General features: G+C 31.0%; 1 protein-coding gene and 1 pseudogene across 1 annotated transcript; both read right to left on the bottom strand.

Annotated features, from left to right (window-relative positions):
* Positions 1-4,478: 4,478 nt before the first annotated feature.
* On the bottom strand, positions 4,479-9,096 carry LOC129314431 (zeaxanthin epoxidase, chloroplastic-like; annotated as a pseudogene).
* A 6,954-nt stretch (positions 9,097-16,050) lies between these two features.
* Positions 16,051-23,695, bottom strand: LOC129314584 (protein EMSY-LIKE 3-like). Its single transcript, XM_054958063.1, has 10 exons — positions 23,361-23,695; positions 19,068-19,276; positions 18,866-18,975; positions 18,514-18,766; positions 18,125-18,343; positions 17,572-17,640; positions 17,015-17,257; positions 16,851-16,919; positions 16,695-16,758; positions 16,051-16,370 (listed from the first exon to the last, which is right to left on the bottom strand). The coding sequence occupies exons 1-10, from the start codon at positions 23,386-23,388 to the stop codon at positions 16,321-16,323; spliced, it is 1,314 nt and encodes a 437-aa protein (XP_054814038.1). The 5' UTR covers positions 23,389-23,695; the 3' UTR covers positions 16,051-16,320.
* Positions 23,696-24,690: the final 995 nt, after the last annotated feature.

Raw genomic sequence — 24,690 nt, 5'->3', positions numbered from 1 at the left:
AAATTCAGTGGGTCCCACATCTTTTTTTAATTATTATTTCTTCTTTTCTCTCTCTTTTTTTATTATTTTATATTACTATTGATGCGGCGGCCGAAAGCGTTCACGTTTTCTTCCTTCTTCTTCCTTTTTTTTTGCATACCTTTTCCTTTTTTTTATTATAATAATAATTTAATAATATTTTTTTATTATTTTTTTAATTAATTTTTTAATAAATTTTTTTAATTTTTTTAATTTAGAATTATATCCTAAATTAGATTTAATAATTATTTTTTACTAATTTTCTTACCTCTAAATATTATTATTTTTTTTAAATTTCTATTAACCCAAATTAACTATTAAAATTTAAATTGGGATGTTACATTAGTGCTTGACGAGGTGCGGTATTGGAGAATTGTATCTCCTTAGTGCCTGACGAGATGTGGTGTTGGAGATTATCTTCTTAATATCTATTGAGGTGCGATGTTAAAAAATTATCTCCTTAGTACATATTGAGGTGTGGTGTTGGAGATTTAAACTCCTTAGTATCCATATAATGCAGTGTTGGAGTCAATGACACCTTATTGTATGTATTGGGAGAAACTATAGTCTGAAAGTAAGATAGAACACCTTTGGTCGTGTGATTCTACCATTAAAAGTAAGCTCAGGGTTGATGAGAGTGTTATTAGTTTGAGGCGAGCCTATGGTTTCATGTTGGGGTAATTTAGAGGTTCAGTTGGTAGTGATCATACTATATGCAAAAAAATGGTGAAAGTGATAAAAGAAGTAAAATGATTTATATAAATGAAGTTTGAAATGAATATTGAATATATGTTATGTTTAACTATATATTGTGCTATACTTTCATATAGTTGCATGTGATAGTCAATAGTAATGAGTTATTCTGTTACTAAGATTTTTATCTCACCCCCATGGTTATATTTTTATAGGATAGATCAGTAATCTGGGCAAGGAAAAAGAGTCTGGACTGACATAGTGGTGCCATGGCTGTGAGACCCTTTATGTTTGTGTAATGAATTAACTGGATGTGAATATTTTATATATATATATATATATATATATTGTCATAGGGATTACATGTAAGTGGTGACTTGTAGAGAGTTGTAGTGATTTTGTAATTCTTAGTATGTGTGAATATGCGATGAATTGATAAACTGGGTTTAAGATATAGTTGTGTATATATGGTAAATGGGATAATAGTGAGAATGAAGCGAACTTGTGGTGAATTCGTGGTGAAAATGGCCAAGTGGGTAAAATTATGTTAAGAGGTGAAAATTTAGTAAACGTGAAAAATAGCTATTGAGTGACCAAATTATGATATATGTGTGTATATGATATATATTATAGTCAATTAGGTGTAATAGGTTCTTTTGGACTTGGTTCAAGGTCTAGAAAAGTCTAATGAGATTAAAGGATTGATTTGAGCGCTTGAGTGCGCGAAATTTTTTAAAAAAGTGAGTTTTTAACACCTGATGTTTAAATTTTGATCGAACCGTTAGATCATATCCAAACTAATCTGATTAGTTAGCTTATTAGTTAAGCTTTATGTGAGCATTTGAATCACTTCGATCAAACATCATATGTGAAAATAACACACATCAAAAATTTGTCATTTGTGCTATCAAATGACAACAACAAATTTGGAGCTGTGTGCCGCGGCGTATGGTGTATCACGCTGTGGCGCATGTTATAGAGAAGATCAAGGCATGTGGCTCCATGCTACATGCTGTAGTGCATTGGCCCTAATACTATTTTATTTTTTATTTTAAACGCATGCAATGATTAATATGAATGCATTTGAGTTATTTCTGTTGTGCAATTCTAGAAAGTAATATGATTTTAGTGATTTTGCAAAATGAGTTTTGAGCCCTAACCTTTTAAATAAAGTATTTCATTATTGTGTAGTGTTTTAGAGTGGTGATTTAATTAATTTTTTTTTATATCTGGAGGATATAAGGGAGGGTTATAGTTTAGGAAATAAAATTATTTTTCCAATTCTCTGTGATCTTTAAAAATAATTAATTCAAGTCTTTAATAATTAATTATTTTACTTCTAAATTAGGCTAGGTCCCATGCAAATAAACAAAGACATAATAATTAATTAAGTCAATATAAGCGAACATATGAATATTGAATATGATGGTCAAAATTATAAATATTGAATATGACATCAAAGATTCCGCAGCTCAGCAATAAAGTGGGGAAAAAGAAATTAGTACTCTTGCAAGAAGAAACACATTAAATCATATTTATATGCATTTAGACTTATAATAAATTGTAAATCTTACCGTGCGAGAAATTTTTACATGAATTGGGGATACCACCTAATCCGTACTCTATCTAATAAAATTATATTAATTTAACTAAACAAAATTTTATATAGTATTATTTTAAATGATTATTTTAAAATAGAGTGTCTCTTTAATTTCTTTCTTTTTTTTATTTTTTTAATTTACAAGGAAAACTATTCTATCTTTTTTCTTTACCATCCTCATAAATGAGGGGAAAATGAAAGGTAATAAATTAAAATAATATAAAGTAACATGGACTATGGTTGACATATAAGATTAAATGAATTTGATATATATAAATGACATAGTTTAATGAATTTATATAAGAATTTATCCATTCATAGAACTAATTGCACAAAATTATGATTTTCGTAGAAGATAAAAGGGAAAATCAGGGAGAGGGATCTTATACTACTAAAATTTATTATTAAAAATCATAAAAATTAAAATTAAGACAAAGGATCAAGGTAAGTGTAATTGACTATTACAATCTCAGTAAAAAATCTGACAGTCTTAAAATAACATGGGATACTATTGCCCAAGTTACAAGAATATTCTTTTAAAAATAAGGTTGTGTAGTTTTTGATTTTGCATCCAAATACAAAAAGTAGCACTCCCTCCATCTTAAATTATAAGATACTTTTAAATAAAATCTTACATATCAATAAATTTCATTAAATATACTTAGTAACTTTATCTTTTTAAAATAAAAATATAAACTTTCAAAAATACATATTATTTAATACATTGAAAAGAAAAGAGATAAAAATTAATTATATAGAGAGAAAGAGTAATATTGAAATTGGTGTATTTAATAAAATCTTAATCTACTCAAAGTATTTTATATTTTGAGATGGAGAAATTCCTTCAAAAGTGTCCTATAATTTGGGACAAAGAGAGTATTAAATTTAATTAAAAAATATTTACTTTTAAATAATTGAATCAATATAATTTTTAAACATATTTACTATTTAAATTAAATCAATATAATTTAAAAAATATTTACTTTTAAAGAATTATTTAATTTTGTCAAGAACGTGCTGTCTTAATCTCCAGACTTGTGAATTTTTAAGAGACATGATATTATTAATTTGTGATGGATTCCTGGGCAATAATTTAGCTTTGTTTTAGTTCGTTTTTTTTTTTTCATCTCCTAATATATAAGAAAAATAGCTTTCCCTCAAATAATGTATTTTTGTTAGTAACTGTCAAATACAATGTGTAAAATGTGATTAGAAAAAATATAGAAGATATAATTAGAGGCAATATAGTATTTTTAAATTTATATTTTGATATTCGATCCTTTTAAATAATAATTATTTTTAAGATCCAATCTAATAAATATTATTTTCTCTAGATCCTTCGTTATAATTTTTCCAAGATTAAAATCTCAATTAACTATAAGTTAAAGCTTTGATTTTAATTTTATTTTTCTTTTCGGATGAATTGAAATTATTTCTACATTATTTTTATATTTATCTATCTAAACTTGAATTAATGAAAACGAATTCACATGATTTGACATTCTCGGATTCATGGATGCGGCGCAGATTAGTTGTAAAAGAATTAACGTAGAATATTCTGTTCCCAGTGACGTAATGATAAGAGATGCTCAATTTCTTTTATATTAAATATATTTATTTTTTACATAATATCTGAATATTCGAATGAGAAATCTGTGGCGGAATAATGTCTTACCTTTCCTCTTGTAGTTGAGTATTTTTATACGCAAACTTACCTTAGCATCTGAAAAATCATGTCATAATTTTGAAAATAAACTCCCTTCATCTAAAATATAAGATATTTTTAATTAAATCTCACCCCTCAATAAAATAGTTATCTACTTTTAAACTAATCCTATATTTCTATATTTACTCCTATTAACCACTCTATAATAAATATAAAGTCATTATCAATAGGGGCACTTTTTTAAAAAAAAGGCAATGATTACATTTTGAAAGACTAAAAAAATATCTTATATTTTTTAACATGTAACTTTTCTAAAAATGCCTTACATTTTTAAACGGGAGTATGAATTATTTCATATTGCAAGAAAAATTATTTTTTAAATCCTTAATTGTTATTAATTTATATGTATCATTTTTCTTTTTATTTATTCTACACATATTTGATTGGATCTAGCCATGGGCCTACGGGCCTGATTCGTTTACCAGATGATCTGAGTGTGTGTTGCAGTCTCTCTCTTAATATAATACATATATGCAAATTATTGATTTAGTAGTTAATGGTTAAAATCATAATCGAATCGTGTGATTCATTGAATCGGCAAAGGCACCAGTGCAACAGTTTACCGATTTAACTGGTTGATTCAGTCTTAAATACTCTACATATATGACTTGACTTCACTAATGCTTGCTTCATTCACCACAACCTGCAAAACAAGGACGAACATAAATAATCAAACTTGAAAAGATGCAAGATTTTTCAGATCACAAGAGACTATATATATCTTACCCATGACCTGCAATCATCCAATCAATGAAATGTGGAAAACTCAACCGCAAAACAGCTCGAGCTACATGAATTCCTGGATGGGTTACTGTTACATTCTGCCAATCCGCAACAATGAAACCAAACGATTGAGAACATACTGATAATGAATTAGTTAAGCTATAATGAAGTTGGAGACAGAACATACTGATAATAGGCCACATTTGAATTCAATGTAAGGTTTGTAATTGGTTATCACTTTTGATGCCATCCTGCTTACTGTGTGTACGATCTTAACCCTTGACATCCTCTTCTTCTCGTATCTAACCAGAGATCAAACTGGTGAGTTTCACATTTTCCCAAGAAAATTTCCTTTCAGGTTAAAGGTTTTTTTACAGTGTAACTGATATGAGTCAAATGGGTCAAGCCCAGTTTCTGGAAATGAGGTGTTTGGCACATTATCATCTTATCTTCATCCTAACATCAAAATGGTTGAAGGCATTTAATTCAGATGTTTGTGCTCTAAACACCAGACAAAGGTGTTTAGAGCGGAATTTTGTAGTTGCGGGGACTCGTATTAATTTTGAAGTTTATATTTTCAAACCAAGATCTGGCTAATGATCTATTAAGTGGTTCTTGGCTAGCCAAGGAAGATCTGGCTTTCACAGAGTTCATAAAATGGGTATTCCTCAAATTTCCTTGGAGGGAACCAAATAAAATACCTCCTGAGGGCCGAGATAACTTCATCTGGCTTTCCATGTTTAGCAACTTTATCAAGCTCGAGTATGAGCTGGTAACAATCCTGAAAATATGATTGCAAACAACAGAAGATTTAACATAAATCTTTTCCAGATCCAATTCTCCAAGCTCATTTGTTCATCTAGTTTACAGGGTATCCTTATAAGACTAGGGTTTCTACTAGTCTTTTGAATCACAACCAAAGTTAAATACTAGTTACACTGTCAAAGGCGAGCTAAATGTATTGACTTAAGTAAGCAGTCAAGGATTCACATAAAGTTCGTGAATGAATGGAGATAATATTACAAGGAAGAAGCAAATCAAGTTCACTGCTGATGCAATACAGTTTATCCCTCCAAAGCCAGAGACAGAATCATGCACTCTTGGACATATTTAAACGTTGAGCATAATACAGGTGTAAACATATCAGAGGTGAGATTCATTTTAAAGTGTGCTTGACATGCTTGTATGTCTTTTATGTAATTAATGTAGTCTTTATATATCTCTTAGTTAACAATTTTTCTAAAAGCTTGGTTAATAATAAAGCACAATGAGGTTGTGTAATCCATGTACCTGACACATAGTAGAATAAAGCTTATTGTTGTTGTGTACCTGTAGACTTGGTCTATATAATAGTTACTATCAAGATATTCAAGAAAATATGTTGGAGCTGAAGATTATGAATAACAAACCTCTATCGCCATACATCCCCCTTGACCAAGATTTGGTTGCATGGGATGGATTGCATCACCTAATAGGGTGACTCTCCCAATTCCCCAAGTGCTGATAATGTCTCTGTCATAAATGTCCCTTTGAAGAATCATTTGTTCTGGTGTTTCTGATATGAGTGCGATCACTTCATTACACCACTTCCCAAATAAATCCAGAAGCCTCTTCTTTTTACCTACACCCACTTAGGGATATCAATTTCTACATGAAATTGGTTCAACTAAGTTCAATTTTACAACACAGCACTGCCAAGAACATGTTATCAATTTTTTGCTACCAAGAAGTTCAGATTTACCAGCAATCGATTGAGAGTTTGAAGTTACCTCCGGGGAAAGCAGTACATGAAGGAGGCTGTCCATGGAAAGCGTACCACTGCATCTTCCCATTGCCAACATCTGATGCAACAAAATACTTGTTAAAGCCCAAGAATACCCGATACCTTCAAATCAAAACAAGCTCCAAATTAGCAAAAGCCAAGGATGACAGAATTGGATATTTGTTGAAGGTAAGCTTCAAATTTTGGATGTTTGGTTATTTCCATAGTATTATAGCCATCTTGACTGAATAATTGTCTTGCTTTCGCAGTTAAACTTTTGTTGATGACTTTCAACTTGATGTCAGTTCTTCCTGAATTTTGGAGGAGGATTATACATTTTATACAATCGGTTGGTAGGGTATAAACTTATATAATAGGATAGACATAAACTATTAGAGATAACACTAAAACTGTAAAGCAAATAATTTTCAACATTAATGTTCTTTCCAAACATTAATTTTCAACACTAAAACTCATCATACCCGAACGTTAATGTAATAAATACAGGGTTTGCTATCAAATTTTTAAATAGAACCAAGACACAGGTGGACAAATATTTATTGGGGGAAAAAAACTGATGTGGTACCAAGAACTGCAATTACATACCCTGTAGTACGAGGAACTTATAGCATTTAGATTTTCTATATTTAATTTCAGCGGCTGCTATAAGTCCCAATCATGAAAGTTCTCACGTTTTCTGTTTTAACTATCTTACAAAAAAAATGCTGTTGGGAGTGAAATGCACACCCAATAGTATCTATATAAGGCGGAACATAGCTTGTTAATCCACTGTAGCAAGTGAAACCAGAGTAGTTTGCTTCTTGCTTTCCAAAGAGCTTTGAACGCACCTAAGAAGATGAACAGACAGACATTGAATGCCAAAATCAGTGTTAAAAGAAAACTTATTTGCATACAAATTAAAAGGAAAAAGAATCAAGGATACTGTAAATTACTTCTGACCATATTCCATCTGCTCCTATTAAAATATCACCATCAAAGTGCTGTCCATTTTGAAGGATCACTCTAACCTGATGATGAATAAACAATCATCAATGCATCGTTGCGTTTAGTAATCAGAAAATAGTTTTTTTTTTCTTTTCTTGGGAATAATCACAAACTTTGTTAGGTTCTTGCATAAAATCCACAACTTTAGATTTGTTTCTAAGTATGTTTTGCCCAACTGCGTTCACTAATATATCTTGCAGCGTCATTCTACATATGACTGTGGTAAGAGGAAGCCCCTTCTTTAAAGCAGGAGTCAAAAGATCAAACTTAGCAAACCTGAAACAGAAAGAACTTATCAAGGACTAAAATCTTCAGATTCTACCCAATTTCTTTAAAACGTCTTCCAAGATGATCATAGGATAAACATAGAACATTCCAAAAAATGGTAAGAACCCATAATTCAAAAACTAAGTATCGACAATGACACAGACATAGTTTATATAGCCAAATATATAATGTTCAAGTGATCATTTAAGTTATTGACAGCTCAACAAGACGTCAATGACAAGAATAACCAGTATGAAAGAATAAGAAAAGAAAAGATTCATTCAATATGATAAGCCCCCAAGCCGTGCGTCTGTTTCCTCCTCCAATCATATTGACACTTGACACCCACTAATGTGAGTAATATAACTTCCAACGAACTGAAACTTTCTTGATCAGGGTTAATGTTGTAAGGTAAAATAAGCAGATTGGGGAGTAGAAATAAGCATACCATTCACCAGTTAATCCATCAGCGAGGCCATTAGTCCTATTTCCTGTGACACAACCAGCTTCTATGATCTGCTTTGCAACCTTCTCATCTATGGCTTTCAGCACAGCTAAAGCACTACTCAGAAGTTGAATCGGCCCACGATGCATTCCTTCACCTCTCACAGCACTCAAATCCTTCTCAAAAACCTTCACATCATATCCTCTCGCTTCGCTGCTAGAGCCAAAACAAGCCCCCCAATTCCCCCACCAGCAATTAGCATCCTCAGCTTCACTTTCCGACGCTTTTCTTCTCCTGAATCTGGAATCTTCCCACTTTGGCAATTTATTAAAGATCCTCTGCCTCTGATCCTGCCTGGCTTCCTCCAAGGCCCTCTGGCTCTGATACAAACCCAGCCTGCATGAACAGAAGCTCTGTACAGAGGCCATTGGTTAGCAACTGGAATTGGAAGGAAATTGAAGAAGAAGCCAGCAAAGACCGGTGCTTGATTGATCTGTTTTTGTGGTTGGATACTGAAAAAAGCTGAGTTCATCCTTAAGAATTTAATCCATCGAAGGAATGACTATAACAGTGTGTTGATGTACCCTTTTGGGTGCGTGATGTGAGGGGCAGAGACTTTACTGGTAAAAGTCCAAGAGCAATAAGAAAAGCTTAAAGTCCTTGTGACTTTGATGACACTGAGAATGGAAGAAGCTGCACTGTAACCATGTGGGAGATGAACCTAAACTGTTCATTGAGATCAAAATGGTATGGAGAAATGTGAGGCTTAATTATGTAAGAGACAATGTTTTCCAAGCTTGGTTTTGTGAGACAATGAAAGTCGCAAAGCACCTTCAACAGTGGGTAAGGACCACTCTCTAAACTAGGACAAGCAGGACAAGTAGTTTTTATATACACGCGCACACAAGACAAGTGCGTCACCTCTTCTCTCTGTCTGTCTCATGCACAGAGAGAGAGAGGGAAGGGAGGGGGGTTACTGTTTTGGGAGAGACAATTGGGGGCAAGAGTGATATAATTAATCTCATGTACTTGACATACAATTATCCAATTAAATTAAGATAAATAAATTTTAATGTGATGATAATATTAATAATAAAAAATTATTATGGAATAAATAATTTATAAAACATTCGCATATTTTAATTTAATTAAAAATAAATACTTTAAATATATACTCCCTTTATTCCTATTTATAAAACATCTTTTAGAAATAAATTTTGATCAAAATATAAGATACCTTATAATAATTAAATAATTTTTTTAATTTTATCCCTTCTTGACTAGCATGAAAGTATTTAATATAGTTGTATTATTATTTTAAATCAATGATAAAAATAAAAATATATATCACTTTTTTATAATATCAAGAAAAAAATTTAATTTTTTTAAGATGTGTGAAATAATTAAAAGTATTTTATAACAAGAGTTGATGGAGTAAATCTGAATATATAAATTTTTCCTTGAAATAAAAGGATAAGAAACAGAAGACGAAGGAGAAGGGTCATTATTGGGATGAAACAGCTTATAAATTGCTCTCTTTGATTTAAAATGTAAATAACTTTTGATGATGATGATGATGATAAAATCATAAAAGCCTCATTCTCGTGAGAATATATTGTTTTTCTTTTTCATCTTTAGTTTTAATTTATCATAAGTGAAAAAAATATCATAAATTTATATATACAAGAATCTACATTAATAAATGAAAAGAATAAAATAAAAATTTTATTTTACAAATAGTAAGTTACTTCACTATTAATTAGGAGAAAATGGTTATATTTTAAATTAGAGGAAGTATTTTTTTTAATACATTCTCTTTATAGTTAGAACGTAATCAATAAGTTTATAATCAAGTAAATATAATTAGTTGTAATTACACACTAGCTTGTTCCATTCATTCTTAAATATTTGGATTTGAAAGGATTAAAAAAATGTAAAGATCTTATTGATGTGCAATTTAAAAATATTTTTATGAACATTTTTTAAATTTCGGAGACATATCATAGCTTTGATGAACTCTTAAGAATTAACTCACTTAAACTTTTTTCTATGAAAAAAAGTAAGGGTAAGTTAATTTTTTTTAGACAATATCAATTATTTAGCAGCCTTTCTTTTAATTTTGGCGGTGAAGATATTCTTCAATTTTTAAGAGTAAAAGTAGGCTAAAGAGACAAGGGATCGGAAACAATCTTATTCCGAACCTAACAACTATTGGTTCTTTTTGGGGAGTGAGGCCGATAATGATGGGTGTTACTCCTACATTATCATAAAGCATCCACATAATGGTTCTTTTCGAAAATCATTGTTTTTGAATCAAAGAATTTGACTTACATAGAAAATAATTGAGTGAGAGAGAAAAAGCTTTTGTAAATCAATACTTTTCCTTGTTTTTAATATAATTTATTTTTAACTATCTGATCAAAATCAAGAAAAATTAGTTAAAATAGTTCGAAATTGTTTTGGTTTTTATTTATCTCTTCATTAGAAAATAAAAAGAGCATATTTTAAATAAAATAATTAATGCTCTACAATAAAAACGATGATGTAAAAGAGCGGAAGGAGTGCAATGATGATAGGACACGTGGAGACAGAAATGGAATAATTGACCATCAATCCTCGAACGTGGGGTTGAGGATGAGTGGGGCCTATGTACCAAATGTGATTATGGTACAAAGAAGTATCCAGTAACACACGCCACATTTCCTATGTCCAACTCTCCAAGGTCAAAATAATAATAATAATAATAATAATAATAATAATAATAAAAAAGTGTCCTACACTCTCATTCACTGTATAGGGTATTGTAACTATTTCACCGTTATGAAAAACATTAATTAAAATTTTAATTTCTTTGTGTTAACAGTTATTTTTATCCTCAATCTTTTTGCGTAAGATTTGCGTGTGTCTTGGATTTGATTTTGTATCATTTTTACAATTATATTCTTAAAATTTGACACCTTGTATCCGGTTGTTCACTCATCATTTGTTGACTGTTATTTATTGAGATGGATGAGTTTTGTTAATTTTTTTTGAAACCACGTGACATTTAAGTAGAGGTTTAATCAAAATTTAATAGATCACTTCTTTGAGATATTAACTTAGGAACACTAGTGTTTTGAGCTTGATTTTTAAAGTTATTTTCTCCTTTAAACTTTAAAAAACTTAACCCAAAATGTTCTAAAATGTGTCCCTTGGATGCCAGTGGCCAGAAAAAATCAACAAAATGCATCCACCCAAGCGGGTAACAACTAACAACCAACAAGCAGTGCATGAATGAAAAAATAATGAGACATCAAATTTTAACAGTTTAAAAATAAAAATGATTTAAAATAGAGTTTAGAACAACTATAAACCTTGCATGAAAAGTTTGAAAGCAAAAATGATCTTAGCCATATTTAAAAAAAAAATTATACATCTAATAAGTTATAATACTCTTATTAGATGTCCTGTATATATGTTTTAATAATGAAAATTAAAATTTTAATAGGTTACTTTTTTAAATGGAATAATAAATGAAGTGGGGATATAATAAAAAAATTATTACAATTACCCAATAAATTTTTAAAAAACGTCATATATTACAGTCTGGATCCTCTCTGCATCTTTTTTCTCATCCTCCCTCAACGTTCTTAAATTCTACCCGCTTAAGCAATCCATGGGCTCAAAATATACCAAACCACAATATTTTTTAAAAAGAGAATGACAGTAAAAACTCAAAAGAAAAAATTGATAACAATTATATTTCTAACAAAAATTCATTCAAATAGTTATAAACAGAAATTCTAATTGCAAACTGAGAGTTATATTTAAAATTTAAATATCTTACAAGGCTTTTTAAAAAAGAGAATGGAAGTACTAAAAATTTAAAAATAAACCATTCACTATTTAAACATATTTTTATAAGAAAGAACAACACTTAAGTCCTAAAAAAGGATTTAATGATGGGTATTTGATAATTTTTTTAAACATAAGTTACAAATATTTATTCAAATAATTGCAAATAAGATATTTACATTTTAAATGCAACTCTCAATCTATAATTGAAATTCTTGTTTATAACTATCTAAATTAATTTTAACAATTCATTGTTTAAATTCTTTTGTCATAGATCTAACTATCATGAATTTCTTCTTTTGGGGCTTTATTGTCATTCTTCTTCAAGAGTTAGAGATGTTGAGGGATGCTGAGAGGATCCACTTCCCATATATTATGGGACCAAGGAAGAATGTTCCTTCAGGTCCAAAATGTAGGTAGGAGCTAGATTAAAAATTTATAGAGATTAAAGAAATTAGTTAAATTAATTATTTTTAAAAGACTTGTGTTGGTTTTCTTAGAATATCTTTTTTAATCATTGGAAACTATTCCATTAGTAAAAACTGTCTTTAATATGTATAGTCAATGGGAATAGTTTAAAAAAATTATAAATTTAAAAGACAAAGTAAATAGAGGTCTTATATTTAGAATCAAAATAAACCTCTTAACAAGCTCCTGCATTTAGTACGAGTTACTCGTTCTTTTTATCATTGCCTAAAATTTAACAAGTTATTTTTTTAAATGAATACAATTTTCTTTGAATTTCAAATTATTTGTAAATAAATCTATACACCTTTGGAAACTAAAAATAAATTATCTGCCAAGTATACATAGTACACTTTGAAATTAAATAATAATTCTTTTGTATTTTAATTAAAAAATACTCAATGACAAAAATATAAAAATTACACGAAATTTTCAAGAAAACATTGTGCTGAACATTATCGAGAACAAAAGAAGCACTCTGATCCCACTCATTGGATTGGATACATCGGTCGCATGGTTTTGATTGTCATCTATCATTAATTCTTCAAATATATTGGCTTTTGAATTCTTCAAATACAAAGGTGGTCATTATCTTGGCTTCATCGTTACCACTCAATTCATTTCCACTGCTGTGTGTGTGTGTGTGTGTGTGTGTTTTTTTTTTTTTTTTTTGGGGGGGAAATCAGGGCTGTTTTGCAGGTGGCAAAGTATTGGTTTTTTAACTTGTCAATGTAATACAGTCTTCAAGACTCTCTGAGCGATGCATTCAGACAAAAGGTCAGTTACGTAATTCCATGCAACACTCAGTGAGAGATATGCATTGTGATGAGGTGGAATACACAGGTGGCACATTTCTAGTGCTATCAGGGTTCAAGGATAGTTTGAAAAGCTTCAACTTCAGGTGCTTGCCCTACAAATGTTTGTTTTTTTTTTCCTTGTTCAATCAAATTTTTTTTTTCAGTTTGTTCATTTCCTTTGGGTGTTTGTTTCCTAAAACTTTCCTACAAATGTTTATTGTTTAATAATATTTTTATATGGGTTAAGGTTCTTTTCTCTATACTAATAAGTTGAGCAATTTTTCTCCTCAACCACTTTCTTAAGGACCAAAAACCTTTTTCATTAGTCAACAGTTAACTTTGATATTTTCTATTGACATAGCTAATGTGTGGGGTTTAAGTCCAGTGATAAGTAGGACTTTGATTATGTCATTTGATATTAATTTGCTTTTGAAATTTTTTTCTATGAGCATTGGACACCTTAAAGTCTTTTTTTAAAAACATTAGATATCTTGAAGTATTGTTAAAATATTAAATATTTTAACACTTAATAATTTAAATATTAATATTTATAAATATTTATTCAAAATTTATAAATTATTTTTTAAATATTAACAACCCAAACTAGTTTATTATAAATTTATAGATGATTTGTGACTTTTTATATATCGATCATATTTTTAATATTAATTAATTTTTTTTATATTTTTTATGTCATTCTCTATAATTTTTTTATCAACTAATGGTCTTCCCCCCAAATATTGTACCACCTTGCAATATTAGGTATAAAATTAGAAACATGATAGACCAGAACTAATATGCCAACAAAAATAATTATTTGAAAAATATCGCCTATTTCATTAATGCGGCACAAAAAGAGCAACATAACAAGAAAATAATGGAGAGATGAGGAGAAAAATCTCTCCATTAATTTGGAGATTCATTTTATTCATGTTCAACACAAAGTTATAAAATATCAAAATATTAAAATATTAAATTTGGGTGGTGCAATATTTTTTAGAGAAAGACCATTAGTTGATTAAAACAATTATAGAGAAAGATCTAAAAAATTTAAGAAATTTAATCAGCGTTAAAAATATGATCAATATATAAAAAATTACAAGTTATATAATTTTTTTGAAAAACTACTTTAAACTATTAATATTTAAAAATTACTTTAAAAATTTTGGGTGAATATTTATAAATAACAATATTCAAATCATTAAATTTCAAAATATTTAATATTTTAATAATATTTACTAAAATTTATTTTAATAAGATTTTCGAGTGTTCTGCTACTAGCAAAAGACCTTAGAGTACCAAATGCTCTTAAAAGAAAGAATTTATGGACAAATTATCAGCAAGTACATGTTAGGATTATATTTGTTATTATGCGTGAGCTCCAAACATATACCACGTTAGTAAAAAAATAACAAAGCTAATGGTTGATTAATGAAAGAAATTTTTTACTCCTTAAAAAATGGTTTAAGAAAAAAATTTACCCAACTTATCAATATAAAATACCCCAACACTCTTCAATAGAAAGCTCAGAGGTAAAAATAACCTTAAGGCTTTAACTTTTGCATTGAAAAAAGATGCCATTTCTCAAAAGATACTATTTTCTTATTTGGTAACTTTTTAAAGTTTTTTTTTCCGTTATCATTTTACCTTTGTTTTTAGGATTAAAGATCATTTGTCCCACTCTTGTTGTTGGCGCCTTTTTTTCGCTTTCTTTGTATGCATTTTTTTTTTCTAGCCTGAGTCTCGTTCAAACCATCTTACGCCATTTTTCCTCGATGGAATTTTCAAACAATGTCATGGTATAATTTTTTTTTTAATATTTAATATACTGGTTAAAAAATGATGATACACAACTTACATGTAACAATGTTTAGAGATTAGCAAAACTAATAGTCCAAAAGTATGAAAGTGTTGTTTCTTAAACGATTGTTTTCTCTATAATGAAATTTCGTCGTCTCAACAGAGTAGTAATTTTGTAAACAGCCTCTTTGCATTCGGAACATCAAAATTAAAAAAAAAAAAAAAGATAATTGGAAACATTATATATATATATATATATATATATATTATATACCAATTTTTATATTTTGATTAATTAATTCTTCTAGCCTTATTGGCATCTAGAATACCATCACAAAAACGATAATGTACTAAACACTTTCTTTTCCTTTTTTATTTTCGGATGCCAACTTCCGTGTACTATACACTTCCCAAATAACTTATACAAGATATTTTTTGTTTCCTTTCTTTTAAAAAAATGGGGGAAAATATACCAAACATGAGAATATCGTACAGACAAAAATGCACAAGAACATGAGAAACAACTAATTAGAAGTATATACTCGTTGCCCATCATCATAGAAAGTCAAGTTAATAATCATAACAGTCATCAAAAATGTATTTAGAGAGAAAGAAAGATTGAAGAAGGAAAGAGCCTTCATACACTCACCGAACATGTGATATGACTATATAATGTATGATTTTTTTTTTTTGGCAAAATAATGTAAATAATTCAATTTTGATGACTAAGACAAAAACATTCAGTAACAAACAATTTAATCACTTGGGCCTGCATAGTGCCAAGCCCAATACATCAGTTTTAACACTTACATCCAAAAAAAAAAGGAACAACAAATGAGAGAAAGCGAAAGGAGGATGAGAGAGGACAGTTACCAGATTCTTAAAAAAAAGAAAAAAAAAGTTGGCAAAAATAAGTGCACGAAATTATACAGAGCATCACTAATGGGGATAATACTATACAAGCATCGGGTCAGTTGGTCCTAGGTCAAATTTTAACCTGAAATAACTATAACCAAACTATAATAACTGTGACTGTGACCCTACACAATGACTAATCCACAAGAACCCAGAAACCTACAAGTTATCATGTGTTAGAAGGAAATATCTTCATGGCATAATACAACAACGACAAAGTTCACTCTTTTTTCCATTTTGAGTCCGCCCCAAATTACCTCTGCCCTTTTGTCAATCTCGATCCATCGTTTGAGCATGTCGGAAATGTCGGCCGCCTTCATCTGTTCAAACAATAGAACACAGAAGTCTTAAAAAATAGCAACAAATTACACACCATTAAAGCCGAAGTGGCAAAATTTTGCAAGTTTTCATAACATCTTTTCTTCTCAAATAAGAAAGCTAGCATTGTAGTCACCAAAATCCCTGATGTATGGTATCCACAACTAGTTAATACTAATCCTCAGTGGAATCTGAAATATTTAAATTGTTTTATGAACTTTTCTGCTCACGAAAATGAATTTCACACTGTATGCTCCAGAAATATTGTTCGGATTGATTAGGCAGATTCAATAACCAAGTAATGTCACACTATTCTATGGTTTTACCACTTTCACCATCAGAGAGGTCTGTGAGTCTTGCAATTGCATCAATCAGAGATTGTTCATGATCCTGAATTAATTTACATGCTCATCAGTCAAAAAAAATTAAACATAAAACATTACAGGACAGGAAATAAGAGATCAGATATGGTTGTCCTTTACCTTCAATGCTTTCTTGGCTTTCTCAATTTCAGCGGGGTCAGGATGATTTGCGCTGAATACCCTCTCCACCTATCCAAGTTGACCAGAAACTTAGATACACATCAAAATGATAAACCAATCTCAGCCAAAGAATGTTCCAATCTAAGTATCTTGTTTTTAGTTACCTCCTTGATTAACGTGTCTGTATGACGTATTTGTATATCATCTGGAGCCCTTTTTCCGATGCCATTCTGTAATGGCAAAAAATCTTTTTTAGATTGTCCCTTTGTGGTTCCTCTACCTCTTCCAGCTCCTGGAAGACTATCACGGCCTACAGGCCTATTCATACCATGAGCAGGCCCAGTGTAAGGCCCACGATGGTTGATTCCAGGATCCTCACCCACCCATTGTATATCTTCAGAAGAGATCTGCAGTTAAAAATACCGTCTCTGCATCAACAACAACATAGCAGTAAAAAGAATCCAAAACTCTTTCTCAGATATCGTGACATCAAAGACAAAAATCCTAATGGGTTAAATATTAAGACTGTCAAAACTCTTTATGTTGAAGTCAAAAGATTGTCTCCCAGTTCTCTTCCTGCAACATAGACGTTTCAAGTTCAAAATAACAGGTCCAAACACATTTGCTCGCATAGCATGGTAATGATAGATTGGTGCTGAAACGTGCAAGCACTACAAACCAACATGCTTGATATCAAAGGTGGGACAAAGCATAGATATACCTCTGACAGATTAACCCATTCCCAAGTTTCGTTTGCTGTCCCCATGTCATAGACCAAAGCATGTCGACCCTGAAAATTTAAAAACAAAATAAAAAAATGACAGCAATAACATATTCATTGAGAAACAAATTCCTGATAAAATAGAACGATGTGAAGCGCAGATACTACATATATACAAATATATTGAGGACTATGGTTAATATAATATACTTGATATGATAAATGCCAGATATACATATTCATATTTTAGAAAAATTTTAAATGAAAATGCTTGACATATTTTACAGTACTTTTCTCTTATGCTTTTCATTTTTTTTCTTATTAACGTGTTTCAGTGGATTGCAAGAATTTTTTAATCCTCAACGTTTTTTAAGCACATCTAGTCATGTTTTCAGAATTTCAAAATGACAAGTATTTCATCTTTCAACACCATAAAAAGTATTTTGTCATGTCAGCATACAACATGCACATAGAAATACAGTACGTGTCCAACCCCAATGTGGATATAGATGCAAAAAGCACTTGCATGATCCTTACTAAGGACTGTAAATACCTCAGCTGCATTGTAGTCAGTGATAACAGCTTCATAGAAATTATTGTCATCAGGCCACCTTGTTCGCACTCTTCTACCAATCAATGAATCAAATGTTGTTCCCTCAGCAGGCTCTCCCATAATGGCACCAGAGGAAACCCTATTGGTTACTTGGTTCCTTCCGCCTGGTCCTGAGGAAGGATACTGCTTCATCGAAGATGCACCAGGTAATATTTGACCCTGTAAATAAAAGATTAAAACAAGTATAATTATGTTGCTAACATAATATAAAACTTAGTAAATTTTCCACTTTATGCATGTTAATAACTTTTGTTATGACTAAAAAAAGACTTTGTTCAGATACCGTCAAGGGGTTAATCAAGTGGCTATAGATTTTACTACTTACTCACCGGTTTGTTCTTTTTACCCTTGGATCCAGGAACTGTTCCTCGTTTTGCTGAAGATGAAGATGGCTGGTGGGACATAGCCACTGGTTGGGGGTGAAATGGAGGAGAAGGCCCGCCAAAAGATTGTGATGGCACAGATGGTGTTATCTTCTGCTTCTTTCGAGATGCAGATACTGTAGGACTTGGAATTGAATCATGCATCGCTTGTCCCGTTCCCAATGCACCAGGTTGATGGCCTCCTGCTTGTCTCCACTCTCTAATGCAAAAGAAGTGTCAATTAACAAAATAGAAGAGTGTACTGCAGAAAAGTTGATGGAAATAACAATTATGCACAGTATTTCCTAATTTATCCAACCTTATTCTTCGTATGACATCATCTGCATTGACCCGACCCAGAAGTTCTCTGTGTTCCTCATTTGATAATCTCAGTTCTTTTCTGAGTTCTGTAATCAAACTTTCCTTCTCCTGAAGAAGATATATGACAGATAGCAGTCAATGGAACCTGATAAACATATTTTCAATGAATAGATTTTATAAAACAAAATAACCAAATGTACCCAAGTAATGGCATCAGCTTGAGCTTTAAAGGCTCGTAGAACTGCACTGTATGCCTCTTGTTCAAGTTGGTGAATTTGAGTCTCCATATCAGTTTCACCATACATCCTGGGATATGGAATTGAACCTACAGCAGATCTTCCATTTCCAGCAAGACGTCCCCCTCTAGGGATTCTATTTTGATGGGTAGGTGGAAGATCATCATCAGTTCCTGCAATCATCCCAATCATGCAAGGGATACAAGTTAGACTGGATCATCAGAAGAGAACAGACAACAGTCAATATTATGCATAAGAAAACATTGAATACAATTCTAACTTCAGTGCACTAAAAATATCAGATACATGCCATAGCAGGGACAGAATTGAATATTTCCAACCATCAAACTGTCAACCACAATGCAAGCCTTTCTACCAACTAAAACATGTATTTTGGAAAATCTACCTTTCTGCTACTGAAAGCAAGTTACATTAACTAATTATAGTATAAAGAACATCTTGGATGATATTAGTTCGAAAACGTCAAGGGAAAAAAATGTATTTGAGGATCTCCAGTGCTAAAAAAATATCATTAAAATAACAATAAATAATAAATTTGTGATTACCAATTGAGGGCAGAAAGTGATGTGCTAAACTGTGAAACATTTCATCTTATTTTTTCAATATATACTCCCATATCTCCAATCAATCCATCTCTCTTTTTCTTTTCCTGTTAACTTGTTTCTTTAGTTCCTTTTCCTACTACTCATCACTTATGAAGCATGGGCACAACAACAATCTTCAACCTGTACCCATACACCATACATATTGGGAACCCTCAATCAATACAATATAGAAATATGTACAGATCCAATGTTGGTTAGGATACATATTGCCTGTAGCATGGGTACACCAATTCCCCACATCCAAACAATGAAATAAACTCAACCTCTGGATCCTGCACATCTGAAATTATAGTTTACTAACTCAATAATTTCTTCTTTCACACACACACACAGAGTTGTATGCACAACTTTAATACCGCATATTATCTTGGTTTATTTTAATGAGTCAAAGCTTGGGATCATATTGGGAAACTTGGACTACCATAGTGGTTTTTATTTATTATAGAATGTTTGGTATCTACGTCTATTGTTGTAAGAATAGTTAATCATTAATTACTATGGGCCTGTTTGTTTAAGCTTTTTTCATGAAATAATCACATTTTTTGAAAAGAAATCTATTTTGTGAAATTTTATGAAATTTGTTTAAGCTTCTAGAAATAATCAGAATCCGAAGAAAATAACATTTCTGATGATCAGACCCTATATTTGCATACAAGAAGCCTGCATATATTAAAAACTATGTATGCATGACACTCATACATGTACTGGCACAACTAGTGTTCAAACTTTCTATTAACATCTGATCATTCTTCCTCTGTAATACCTAAAACAAGATTCAATCTAACCACCTGCTCAAACTCCTCCTAGGGCTTTCATAGTCATTCTACTGTTTGAAAAAGCAATGAACTACTCAATCAAATTGCTAGGGGGATGTAAAACTAACACTTTCACAAGAAAATTTACAGACTTAAAGAATCCCTCAGAAACAAAAGATTATACAAAAATGTCAGTTAGGTACTGCTTGATTTCCTTGAGAAGATCTAGAATCAAAAGATTGGTCATGGCACAATACATACAGGACCTCTATTGTACATTACCTTGTACTCTATCCATGTTAATGACTATCACCCCTAATAGAGAACCAGGAAATAATAGAACCTATATTCCACAACTGTACATCAAACCCCTAGATTCTGGCGTTAATTGAAGTTCATTCTATTCCTTTCAAAAGACCCAGGTATATATATCAAAGTAAGAAAGCACAAAAAGTGCTAGACCATGCAAACTCAACCAAAAAGTTCAAACAAACGCCAACCATAAATTACAGAGTGATTTCTATAGAATTGGTTTTTGAGTGAGTAAAAGCTTATTAGAAAAAAGAATACATCATAAATGTGCACTCTGTATAGTATAGAAATTATTGGCAACTAGAGAACAGTAATTATCTAACTGACTAATATATATTCATGATTTATGATTTTATAGGGTAAAATACATGGATAACAACAATATTTCCTTATCTCGAGTCAATCCTTCACTCTGTTTCTTTTTCTTCTTATTTGTTTCTTTAATTCTTCGTCCTCCCACTCCACTTCATCTATAAGCATCAGTACAGCAACATTTAAGTTGTACCCCCACAGGCCTATATTGGGTATCTCAAATACCAGGTATGTCTTATCATTTTTTTTTTTTTATGTTTTGGTATGCATGCATGCATAATGGGTGCGCTGTGAGTATGGAAATTTCCCAGCTCCAAACAAACTCTAGCCCATAAGCCATGACAAGTGCCACATGGTTCATGTAAGTCCAGAGCACACACTTGTCAACTCAAAATAAATAGAAAGACAAGTGAACCAATGCATACATTAATATAAATGAAAAACTTGCCTCATTTAAAGAAAATAGAAATAAATTCAAAAGTAAACAAAATGTACCAGCCACAACGTACAAATGTGAATACCATTCCTTAGATATCAAAGTTAGGACAGCTGCAATCTACCAATTCGCTCTTAAGTTTATAATCATTGTTATCATAACTGAACTTCATCAATTTGTTCATGCGTTTGGATTAGCATTTGCAAAATTGAAATTTCCATGAACTAGAGTCTGCAAAGTGAAGCTTGGGTAAAATCTAGTTATTATAATGTAATTTATGTTTGGATATATATATATATATATTTAATTAAAAAAGTCAGTTTGACTTTCTTATATAAATATGCAAATAGCTTTTGTAATTTTTTTTTTTATATAATGTACAAATAGCTTCTCATCTAACCTGAGTTCGGATGTGTAACCATGGTTGACCAAAAAGCTAATCCAAACAAGAAGGAAATGAGTGAACCAGCTTTTAGGCCCCAAAAAGCTAGTTTGAACCAGCCCAGTGCTGATCCAAACAAGCTCTTCATAAATTCATTATCATGACTGTCACAACTGAAATGATTCTTGTCATTATAATTCTTAACTTGGAAAAAAATAAAATGTCCACATTGCAAGTAAAGAAAAGCTCACCCTAAAGGTAGAGAAAAGAAGGAAAAAACAGCAATGTAGAGGGAGATTTAACAGAAGTAGAGAAGGCAAGAGATGGAGCACAGATTCAACATAAACAGAAGGCAGTTTCTAAATTGTGGATGATTCATCTGGTGTAACAATAAAGAGAGAAGAGATGCTGAGTTCTTAGGGCTGTAGAAGAACATTGAAGTTTGAGGGGATGTGACAAAAACATTTTGAGGCTAGGAAAGGGCTGGGGGCTGTGAAAGTTTAGAGTCAAAAAAATCTAGGTGAAGGGGCCTAATCCTTACAAATGGCATGCATGGCTGGCACAAGCCACAGTGGCATATGAAGTTTGCAATGCCGCATCTTGGCATTTCCCATTGAGCATCATCAATCAATAACTATAGGAAAAAAATATTATACACATAGTTTCATGAACAATATCATTTAACACTTTATTTGCAATAAACTTTGACACTGATCAAAGAAAATTGGATTATTATTTTGCTTCGTTGTATATTACAGAATGTTCATTATCTACGTTACTATACAATAACATATTATAGCTTGCACATAAAACTTACACGTACCACCCAATGCAGAATAGTCTTCATAAAGTAATTTTATTCTTTGTCCTTCCTTAAGGAGAGTTGATTAAAGCTAACAACACTGTTGAATGCCTCCAAGGGTTCCATACTTGCATTGTTAATTTTAAGTATAGAAAAACAACAAACTACTGAGTCAAATTGACAGTAGGATGAGAAAAATCACATTTTACAAGAGGAATTTTAATTTCTCTTAAAACCCAACGGTTGATAATAATGTCAACGAAAAATGACTTGATTTGCTCGGGGTAATTTTAAATCAGAAGATTGGTCAAGGCAGTAGTGCAGAACCTCTGCTGAACAATAACATGTACAGTCTACGCTAATGACTGTTAACCTCGACAGAGATAACAGAAAGCAGCACAAAACCTAGATTCCTGAACAGCACATCAAATCTAAAATTGGGTTGCAAGTGAAGTTCATACTTCTCCTTTCACTAGCCCAGAGAATATCAAGAAAGTTCGAAAGCACCAACTGATATCAGCCAAACAAACTCAAGCAAACACTTCAAACAAACCTTAACCCTAAAATACAAACAGAAAGAACTCAATGCTTATATATGCGCAACAAAAGCAAGCAACTTTTAGTAAACTCACCGCTACTATCGTAAGGTTCGTAGTCCATAGCCAGTTTGCACCGGAATTGAACTACCCAGGTACAGAAAACTGCTAAAACCCTCAAAATTCCAAGGGAATTTCGAGCTGAAACTTAAGCAAAGCCCAAATCAGCTCAGAGATGTGTACAAATCAAGGGTTTCGATGCGGGTAGGAGTTGCTATGGAATTGAACAGGAATGAAGTAAACTCTGAAGAGTAGAACCGTAGGGTGATGAAAAGCCTTTGGCAGAGCAATCGCGGCGGGAAGAATCCAAGAACAACGGAACGAAGCTGCTGGGGTCGGATCTCTCTCCACCCTTTTTTCTAAAATAAAAATAAAAATAAATTATTATTTTTTTATTTCAAGGTTGAGATCATATATTATTTGGCCTCCTGGAAATACTACATACTATAGTATTTGATTAGAAGATCTAATCAAATATATTTTACATTTTGTACTGATATTTATCTACCCAAGGTGCAATAATTGTTGTAAACATGAGATTTGGATTGTCCACAAGGTAATCGCAAACAAATAATCTTGTATATAATATTATTGTCTTTAAGTTAAGCTTGGTTGGGTTACGAGTGAAAGGAATTTCTTTAATATGATATAATTTTATTAACAAGAATCAAATTCAGAACTCCTTTTTAAGGGAGGATTAAGTTCCTTATTATTTAAATTCAACAATTATATTTAAGATAGTTAATTTTTTTAAAAAAAATTAAGTCATACACGTGCAAGTATGAATTAATTCATATTGTGAAACTATATATGACTCATTAAATTAGTTTAAGGTAATTGCTTGTTTGTTTTTAGTAAAAGTAAAAAAGAAAAAATTGTTAAAATCAAATGCTTTTTTATTTTTATATAGATCAATATTCAAGCTAAACACGATTTTAAAAATTTTTATTCAAACTTTTCATGAACTTGATTTATGATTTTATTTGAGGATGTCGATAGTGTAACATTGTTTTTTTCTTTTAATAGATAGATAGATAGAAAGAAAACATATCTCAACAAAATGAAATTAATATTAAGGATTGAGTTCCTATTCTATTATTTCCAATAAAATGAAATTAATATTAAGGATTGAGTTCCTATTCTATTATTTCCCTGAAGAACATGAAATTAATATGCACATGTCCCACAGTTCATGGATTTGATTCTTTGGGATTGGGCCAAGCTGTTTTATTTAAATTTTTTTATTCATTTACCTCTTTTTATATATAAATATTTGATTAACTATATAAATTTAAACATTGTCAGGTCAATTGAAAGTATTTATATCCATCTCTTTATGCAAATATCATTATATCAATTAATCAAT

This window comes from Prosopis cineraria, unplaced genomic scaffold (assembly GCF_029017545.1).
Source record: "Prosopis cineraria cultivar Desert tree isolate PC_DT_omini unplaced genomic scaffold, ASM2901754v1 PC6, whole genome shotgun sequence".
NCBI classification, from domain to species: Eukaryota; Viridiplantae; Streptophyta; class Magnoliopsida; order Fabales; family Fabaceae; genus Prosopis; species Prosopis cineraria.
The sequence above is the reverse complement of the archived record's forward strand: the minus strand, read 5'-3'. Positions and strand labels throughout refer to the sequence as shown.